This window comes from Cryptomeria japonica, chromosome 11 (assembly GCF_030272615.1).
Source record: "Cryptomeria japonica chromosome 11, Sugi_1.0, whole genome shotgun sequence".
Lineage (NCBI taxonomy): Eukaryota > Viridiplantae > Streptophyta > Pinopsida > Cupressales > Cupressaceae > Cryptomeria > Cryptomeria japonica.
The window spans coordinates 17,864,470-17,873,992 of NC_081415.1; the positions used below are offsets into that span (position 1 = coordinate 17,864,470).

Here is a 9,523-nt window from a genome sequence, read left to right on the forward strand (position 1 = left end):
TCCTCCTACCAAAAATCGCCTCACTCTCCACAAAAGGAGAGGAAAAAATCCAAAAATAAAATATGTCCAAAATGGACAATTGCAATCTGAAAATAAAAGCATGAAATAGAGAGGAAAGGAAACAAAGATATGTAGTGGGCCCACATTTAATTAACGGTTACATTAGTACATGAAGTAACTAACATAAAAAGGTCATCACACTAATACATTAGGAAAGCCACAATGCCCATGATCACAATGGTCCAACAAAGGTTTGAACCTTGATAACTACAACAAGAATGTCATGATTTAATCATCACACTATGCCATGAAAGACAAATTTATATTTTTTAACTTAACAAAATTATTAAATTTAATTTTATCAATATTATGTTTAAATTATTGTTTTAAATATTTTATTATATAATCTAAATTAACTAAATTTAATATATGATAATTAGTTTTTATATCAAGATGACAACACAAATTTATTTATATTTAATTTTGTAATGATGAAAATTAGGTGTCTTATATGTTTTCCTTTTTTTAAATTCAATTTGATTAATTATCCCTTTTGCAATAGTAAAAATACATGTATAAATTGCACATAACTCAACCATACCCATTTCCACTTAACTCTCATTCCTAGGGATTGATCTATCTTAGATATATATAAAAATAGTTATAGGATTTCCAGATGGATATAAAGTGAATATTTAAATATATGTTAGATAAGGTCTATATTTTAAGATCTTACTTATAGATTGTATGATCAATCCCACAATTATGGAAATGATCTATAATATCAAACAATAAACTTACAAATTTTAAGATAATAATTTAATTTAAAATTATAACCTTCACTCAATCATTATTATTTAATTTATTTTTTTTTAAATATATATTGAACAAAGTTGAATAAAATACATAAAGAATAGCAGTTCAAAAAGAGTTGCAAATAAGAGAAATGTAAAATAGACTACATGACCTTAGAAGCACAACTACATGACCTTAAAAGCATAACGGATACAAGCTGAAACAATCCAATAAAATCTAAAGTAATACAACCTCTTTTACAGAAATTACAAAATTATATCGCTGCTAAAGTTGAAACCTTACAACCACATATACTTAGCTGAAACTATAAACCCTAAAATACATTACGTAACTGAAACTAAACAACTAAAATATTAACAAATAGACTTTATTCTCCCTTTTATAAATACACTCAAACTTATACCTGAAAATCTAAAATAAAATAGAACAAAATACCTCACTTATATTAAGATCTCACCTAACAGACTAAATTAAAGATACAAAATAATATATTAAAAATTGTTAAAATTTGGTAAGTAAACCTGCCACCAAAAGTTTTACAAACCACTGAAACTCTGCTAACAAAACTGAAATCTCCTTTCCTATCTATTTTAATTTGGTTTATATTTTATCTTTTCACCTTGCTTATCTTTTATATTTTTTGAATTATTAAAATTATGAATGTCCAATTATTTAGGAAATAATGTTTGCATTGACATGGACAGAGATTATATTGAAAGGAAGGTATCTTTTTCTAGGAGGATGGAAACACCATAAACGACAGCTCATAACGAATCTGGTTTGCAAGTTGTTGTGATATAAACCCATCAAGAGAAATGGAAATAGACATTAAATACCCAAAGTGATTTCTCAATGAGATTTCATTGTCAGATTTCAAAGAGCAATTTATGTGGTCCGACTTAGTTTAGGTAAAGGTGCTATTATCTCATTTGAAATTTTATTTTAGTTATAGATTAACTAGATTGAATGGATCAGTTAAGGTACAAGTTTGTGATTACAATAGTCTAGTAGAATTTTGAAGTTTGGTAGAGACGACAACAACAAACAATGGCTATTCTTCATACAAAACATCCCATCAAAAATACAAATTTGCATAATACAATTGTTTTTAACAGATTTTTTTTGCATTTTTACAGCATTAAAAAGGCAGATTGAGAGGATCCAACCGGTAGAAATTGTTGGAATGTGAAGTTCGTCCAAATTGGGTTCCCATCTAGCAGTGGTTGAGTCATCTTGGGTTCTCATTTAGATTTGGTTGAGTCATCATGGATGGTTTCTCATCTAGCAGTGGTTGAGTCATCTTGAATTCTCATTTAGATTTGGTTGAGTCATCATGGATTCCTATTTACTGCACCGCTTGTTGCTCATTGTTACGCGACATGTCTTTAGGCATCAGGCCCAAAAAAATTAAAGACTTACTATAAATAGAAAGTTTTGTTAGGAGACTTACTATAAATAGTAATTTCACATGTTTCACATGTAGTTGTGCAGTTCATACTTACTATATTTAGTAAGTTGTCTTCAATTAGGGCTCTACAACTTGGTTGTTTTATAGAGTTTGATAATCAAATACCAAAGAGAATTTGCCCATGGTTTTTACTCGTATATTTTTACTAGGTTTATGTGCTATTGTTCTTCTCTATAATTTATGCACTTGTTTATTTTTCTTACAGAAGTTGCATAAAAATCTGTTGTAATTTGCAGATTTTATGTTTTTGATAAATGTTGTTTTGTATGGAGAAAATCCATTGTTATTTGTAAATTTTATGTTTTGATTAGATACTATTTTGTATGAAGAATAGACACCTCCACAACAACACCACCATTTAACCAACACACTATGAAAAAATCTCCAAAATATTTTAATTATTATAAAAAAAAAATTTGAATTAAAAAATAAACATTTCATTATAATTTTATTTGATTTTCAATTGATTGTGCATTTTATTCAGATTGGATATCCACACCAGCATAATTGATTGAACCTTCATTCAGACCCACAAAACACTAGTACAAATGTATCTCAATCTATCAATAGAGTGGTTCATCCCTTAACGTTTCTTATCCATCCATGCAGTACGTAGAATTTAGATTATACTAGATAAATACACCTCACAAAACTGAAACAATTTAACTACTTTTCAATAAGCTACCTGACTTTTTCCTCTTTCTATATTCTTTTGTCCCGTGTCACTTTCTTTCAAATGGTAATATGTTCAACTTTTACAGGTTTTAATATTTTCAATAATTAAATATATAATTTTTAAATAAAGATCAAATGAAATTTATTGTTTTTTATTGAGAGATTATTTTGTTTTTTATATTAAGAGCAGTATAATAAGGATGTTGGTTCTATAAACAAAACAGCATGAAGGTAATTTCAGTGAGCTATTAACAACACATTAACAATATATTAACTGTAGTCCCGTTATTAATATCATAATACAGTCTAAAGTAATAAACGACAGTAATACAGTTTTTGAAACTGTACGACCATAAAAACTCAAAAAACAGTTCAAATATAACTAAACAAATGTACACCAATCTTCAATGGGAAATTATTTTGTTTTCTATAAATGTGTAATATTATTTTATAATGATTATATATATATATATATTTCATCAAAAGATAACTATTTTTCAATTATTTTTTTATATAGATGAGGTATTCAAATTTTTTGTTTGTAAACCTTGAGAATCTTAAAAACGGTTTCTTTTTATAAATATGTATAATGTACTACTTTATAAATAGTAATATATACACTATTCATAAATTTAAAAAAATTGAGGTAATGAAATGGAAAAAGTGATATTTAACCTAAATATCAATGCAAGATATATCAATATATAATCTCTACCCTTAGTGATAAACACCTATATGGCTTAGAAATTAAAGTTATGGTTTGTTAAGATAGATTGTATATGGAGACACATCATTTTTCTTTATATACTGGTCAGACAGATATGTCCCTCTATATATTTGCAAACAGTGGGGGCACATGCATTTGAGTTCTGATTGAACATAAAGAAATCAATTGATGCTGTCAAAGTCTACCCTTTTGTTCCTTTAATGAGAAGAGATTCCTGCTTTTTCAGTGGATGAATAGTAAATAGAATAAGTTACAGATTGGACAGCAGATTTTATATTTTCTATTAAAGCTAGTTAATTTTAGCAGATAGTCTTGAATTGTGTGAATTAGATTATAAATAAATCACATTTTAACATGGAAGTAATAGAATGGAAAATAATGCAATCATGACCATTATCATAAACAGATACGCTGATTTGCTTATCTTTATGTGGTGATGGAAATACCTTCTTAAGAAGATAAAAAAAACTAAGTTTTACTTAGAAATAGGTAGTGTATATGAGATCTTGCAGATCCCTTGTTAGAGGGTTTGGGGCCAATATTCCCACCACAGAGCACCTGCTTCCTCTAAATTACTGTAAAACAAATTGAAATTGGGTTCATCTGCTTGATTCAAATTTTCCTCCACCTTAGGCCTGATACCAATACTGCATTGAGGATAAGCCACACATGTTTTCATAGCTGAATCAATGGTGTTATTCTGTTGACTGTCAATGGTTCCTGGGCTGTCAATGTTCAGTACAGAACTGGCTTCACTCCCTATGCTGGAAGGCCCTTCATTTTCCTTGTTTGTATTGACATTATCAGCAGTTCCTGACAACATGGGCACTGGTAACTCATTTTCCTCCATGAGAGAAGAATTCAGCTGACTCTTTTGGTCTTGGCTGCTCATCAATTTGCCTCTCAGACGTTGGACCTATTGATCATCATAACAACAAAAAACTCATAAGCTGATTCTAAGTTCTATCAAAACATAATGTTATGTACAATAGAACTGTAGATGGTATGAAATCATACTGCAATACAACAATTCTAAGCTACCAAGAGACACCAGTCTTAGATGGTATAAAATAAATGATCATAAGTTTAGAACCATACATTGATTCCAAATGCTAGATTTTCCATCTCACTTATGGTATATCAATTAAGTATCATGTTCTACATTGATTAGATAGAATATATGGAGGCACGTTTTCAGAAAAAAAATGGTATCAAAATATAATGCCACACACTGATTATAAATGTTATATATATTACATGCTAATTCTGGTGAATCAAGAAGACAGATTGGTACATTTAAAGAAAAAACTGGTCTCAAAAGATAATGTCATACAGAAATTCTGAAGCCTGTAAAAAGATATTGATGTGATATATGATTTTAGATTCTGGATTCTTCAACAGGATGGGATGACAGATTCTAAATGCTGTAAGATGATTTTGAATATATAAAAATCAAACTCTTCTCTAAATGTGAAGAGGGAGCAGATTGCAATAAAGAAATGATATCGGAAGAGGAAAATGCCATCAAAAGTCGAAAATGCTATTAGATTATATGTTTTCAAGGAAGAAATGATATCAGAAAATAATGTCATACACTAATTCTAAACGCTATCAGAAGAATTTCAATATATCATACACAAAATTTGTAAGTACTGAATGCATCTAGATAAATGGTTGGTAGATACTAATTTGGAAATATTTGGAAGTCTGTCTGGAATATGTTTTACAAAGAGATGCCTGAGGTTTGAATGGCTGATATTGCATAATGAGCTAAACTATTTAATTTTGATTTGAATTTTGCAGAAATATTCCCTACCATGGCCTGAAGATTTCTATTCTCTTCCACAAGGTTGTCAAAGTCTTTCTTGAGAGAATCATGATCCTGCTTGAGAACATCAAAGTCTCTCTCGAGTTGCTTGGTCTTCCATCTTGCTCTTCTATTCTGAAACCACACTGCAATTTGTCTTGGCTGCAGGCCTAGGGCTCTTGCTAGCTGTATTTTCTTCTCAGGCTCCAATTTATTTGTCACCTCAAAATTTTTTTCCAGAGCCCTAACCTGCTCAAAGGTCAGCCTTCTTTTCTTCTCTCCCAAGTGGATTGAGTCATCAGAGCCATCTTCGTCTCCCAGATCCTCAGACATGTCTAAAGCTGAGAAAGACCTGCATTTACCTAAAATCTTCCTTTCACTTCCAGAGTCAAAAGCACCTAGTGATCGATTGCCTGCATATCATAGTGCAATTCAAGCCACCCAACCATTAAAAAAAATGATTTTTACAAGCAACTGAGAAATTTGGTTATCTATTTATGAGGAAAAAGAACCAGTTACCCTATTACTGCATGATTTGAAGAAATTTTCACAAGACTGTTATAATCTTTTTCATGAAGCTTCATGACTGCTGAGAAAAAACAAATGGATGACTTTGAATACAGATATACAACTATTTGTACCCAGAATAAAATTATTCGCCCTATCTGTGATTTAGTGCCAGTTCCACGATCCATCTCACATTTTTATCAAAATAAGAAATTATCAGAGAGAGAGAGAGAGAATGTTAATAGGAGACTTGTGTCCATACAATCTAAAATCATTTTCTGGTATTCAACCCCGTTTGTTAATTCCTTGAAGACCCTTTCCTTATACTTTCTACCGAAAACACAATCACTTCTTGTTAAGAGATGGATCTGCACAGCGCACTAAACTCATGGAACTCTGTAAGACAATTTTTACATGCGCAGAATACAAGAAAACTGTTCCAGAGCCTTGCCATCAACTTGAACAACTGGTCTAAAACATCTCAATAATTGAAAGTTGAAACTATCATATAAATACATATCACCACGAGGACTCAAAAAAATTCAAGCAAACTGTTTTACCATGTCAACATTAGTCTCTTAGATTACTATACCAGACATGAGAAACCAAAAATGAACCATATCTACATTATTCTGAAATAATACCAGACTTAACAAGCAAGATCAGATCCATAATGAAGATATCAATGTCTAAATAAAGCTTGTAAAATTGCAAAGACTAAGCGGATACCCATTCGTAGCATGAATAGAACACATTTTACAAACACAATACTAATATAACTTACATGGGAATAAGAATGGATCAAAACCCAAGAGTATATATACTGATACTAGGATAAATATAGTAGTATAGATTATAACCAAAAATGCACAAGACCTGGGTCAGATGTGCACTGTATTTACAGACCTTGAAATGTTGCAGGTGGAGTACAAGAGCCAACAGCAATCATGGCAGCAATGGAATTAGCAGAGCTGTCCTCACTCTTCATGATAATATTGGGGGAATAAAATGCTCTCCCATCACAGGCCATGTTGTCCTGCCTTCCCTCCTTTATAACTTGTATTTCCACAGTTGCACTGCTTATGCCTGCCTCTTCAGACCCACTCTCATGGTTTATGAGATTCAATCTTCTCTGTATGGGAACCTCAAATAAAAGTAGAACGAATCCTTTATTTCAGAACAAGAAAACAACTTTAATTGGTCACTTCTCCAACTTCACTACCAGCTTTTTATCAGATCCTGGAAGGTCATGCTGTCATCATTATCATCACTTCATTAGTCCCCATGCCTGCAGGCTTCCTGCACCTCTCAAATCCCTGCCACAATGGAAGAAGCCATTAGTACTGTGGTGTACTTGGGTTTGTGTAAGTTGCATATATAAAATCAAACAGATTGAACTTGATTATATTCAAGCCTATACGGAAGAGGGAACACGGGATCTAAAAACAATTTGGCCTAGTTGAAAGTTGAAACCCAGGAAATCTACTTGTGTTAACATTGTGGGATACTATAACTTATCAGATAAGCTGTATCTTCCTACAAGTTTAACAAAAGTGTGAAAGAATCTAATACTGCTGTCAACTCTTGAGATAGAGCTCTCAAATTGCTACACCCATTAGAGCAAGATGACAGAAATCTACAGGTAAATGATGAGTTGTATCCTGCAAATCGTCTCAATTACTGTAGACGACTTATAGGCCTAATAAGTCTCATGTCCTAGAACAAAACTATGTGGAAACGTGGCTTGAAAATTGGCAAACTACTTCTGAACAGCCTCTCTTCCACACCAATCCATTTCGCATGGATTTTTTCAGGATGACCAGCTATATGATTTGATTGAATTTGACTATTGAAGAAATGAATTCATAAGCCTTTTTCATACCTAGCATACACAGAAAAAGATTTACATTCATACTTAGCACTTAGCAGCATTGTTGGAGAAATGTAGGCTTATGTCCTAGTCTTCCTCTAGCCCTTAGGCTAACAGGGAGAAGAAGATCAGAGAACGAATTGCATGAGGTGACTGGCCTTGTACTATGGGGGAAATAGGAATTTCAATGTAGTGTGTGGGTCATTGGATGACCACAGCTGTCAAGAAAAGCTTGGTGGATTTGTGTGCCCTTTACCGGTCACATCCTCTGCTTTTGGTGCATCGTCTTCATCTCCACCGTATGTGGCACGGTATCACCTGCAGTACTGCAGTCCAAATACTGTACACTACTTCTCCTGTTTGCAACTGTCGACTCTGCTCATCATAATCCTGCCATGCTTATAAATATTCAATACCTTAGTCACAGATTTAATCATCCTGTACCAGACACAGAATTTACTGTACCTGGAGGTAATCTTAATCACTAGTCAATTTTATCTGCAGATGACTTTGCTTTTATGCTTGTGACCTTGTGCTTACTCATCACAGATTGTTGAATTGAAACGAAAACTAAATTCCAAACTAGGTGACCTTTTTAGTGGTCTTATCTAGAAGTTCGCATGGTCCAACTACAGTACTGAAGATTTTAACTTACTGTAAGTACTATATATGACTATGATCAAACTGAGCAGGCTACAAGAAAATACCAGAGACTCATGCTTATCAAGATTTACTCAATAGCTAGCGCGGATTTATTTCTATTTAGCTAACTTTGTTTACCTGATTCTCTGGCCATGTTTTTCAGTGAAAAGTTTATGGGTTGTATTTGTTAATCATGTACTTAAATCTCTGTAAATGATAAGACTTTAGACTAGTGGTCGTACACTCCTAAAGTCATTGTATTATCTATTATTCAAAATGTAAGTTTGAAATTTCTAGAACCATAGTTCGCATTTTTTATAATTTTTGGTAGACCACATATGTTCGGTAGATCTGGGTCAGGGCATTTAACTTATTATAGAACATTTATTTGTATAAATATATCATTCATTTGGAATACTTTCTTAGAAGTCTATAATATCAAATAACATTGAATTTTGGATTGATCTATGTGAAGTTATATAACATCAATTTTTCAGATCAAATTCTATGATTACTGTCAGACTAAGATAGCTAGAAAAGAGATAAATGAAGAGGTAGAAACAGACCAAATGTTCTAAATAGGAGAAGAGGAGAGAATAGGGGATGTTGATTCTAAACAATTAAAGAAGGGAAAGAAAATAATAGAAAAATCTAAACAAAATAGTGTCTATACTTTAAATTTAATTTCGCAGTTATATTCTAGAAACATCTCCTCCTTTAATTACAATAGACAATAAAAATCTAATATCTTTTATCAAATTAAAAAATTAATATATAATTAATATTAAATGTTTCTTCCTGATCCAGATTTACTGTTGATGACAGAAACATACATAGGTGAACTGTTGTTACCTATTCCATTGTCAGTGTTGGTGAGTATGGTGTAAGAGTTTGTACATGTCTGATCGATGAACATGTTACTCGTGATCTAAAGTCAGAGGGGTTTCAATTGGTCCCTTTTCCATAAACATATGGTCTGCATTATCTAGAGGAATGTGCTTGTTTTTTGGG

At 31.9% G+C, this 9,523-nt stretch overlaps 1 protein-coding gene across 4 annotated transcripts; it reads right to left on the minus strand.

The window, feature by feature from the left end:
- Window positions 1-4,055: 4,055 nt before the first annotated feature.
- On the minus strand, window positions 4,056-8,260 carry LOC131049494 (homeobox-leucine zipper protein HAT5). Of its 4 annotated transcripts, none has more exons than XM_057983557.2 (4): window positions 8,127-8,260; window positions 6,907-7,316; window positions 5,503-5,906; window positions 4,056-4,602 (listed from the first exon to the last, which is right to left on the minus strand). In XM_057983557.2, the coding sequence occupies exons 2-4, from the start codon at window positions 7,028-7,030 to the stop codon at window positions 4,207-4,209; spliced, it is 924 nt and encodes a 307-aa protein (XP_057839540.2). In that variant the 5' UTR covers window positions 7,031-7,316; window positions 8,127-8,260; the 3' UTR covers window positions 4,056-4,206. The 4 variants fall into 4 exon arrangements, with proteins under 4 accessions (XP_057839540.2, XP_057839537.2, XP_057839538.2 ...); XM_057983554.2 differs by lacking the exon at window positions 8,127-8,260 and adding an exon at window positions 7,916-8,071; XM_057983555.2 differs by lacking the exon at window positions 8,127-8,260 and adding an exon at window positions 7,883-8,039.
- Window positions 8,261-9,523: the final 1,263 nt, after the last annotated feature.

What these genes read in the sequence shown, in the direction of transcription:
- LOC131049494 (XM_057983557.2), bottom strand. Translation starts at nt 7,030, where the DNA reads ATGGCCTGTGATGGGAGAGCATTTTATTCCCCCAATATTATCATGAAG. An exon ending in TCCACCTGCAACATTTCAAG is followed by an intron (nt 5,907 to 6,906) that starts GTCTGTAAATAC and finishes TATGATATGCAG; the next exon opens with GCAATCGATCACTAGGTGCT. An exon ending in ATAGAAATCTTCAGGCCATG is followed by an intron (nt 4,603 to 5,502) that starts GTAGGGAATATT and finishes GATGATCAATAG; the next exon opens with GTCCAACGTCTGAGAGGCAA.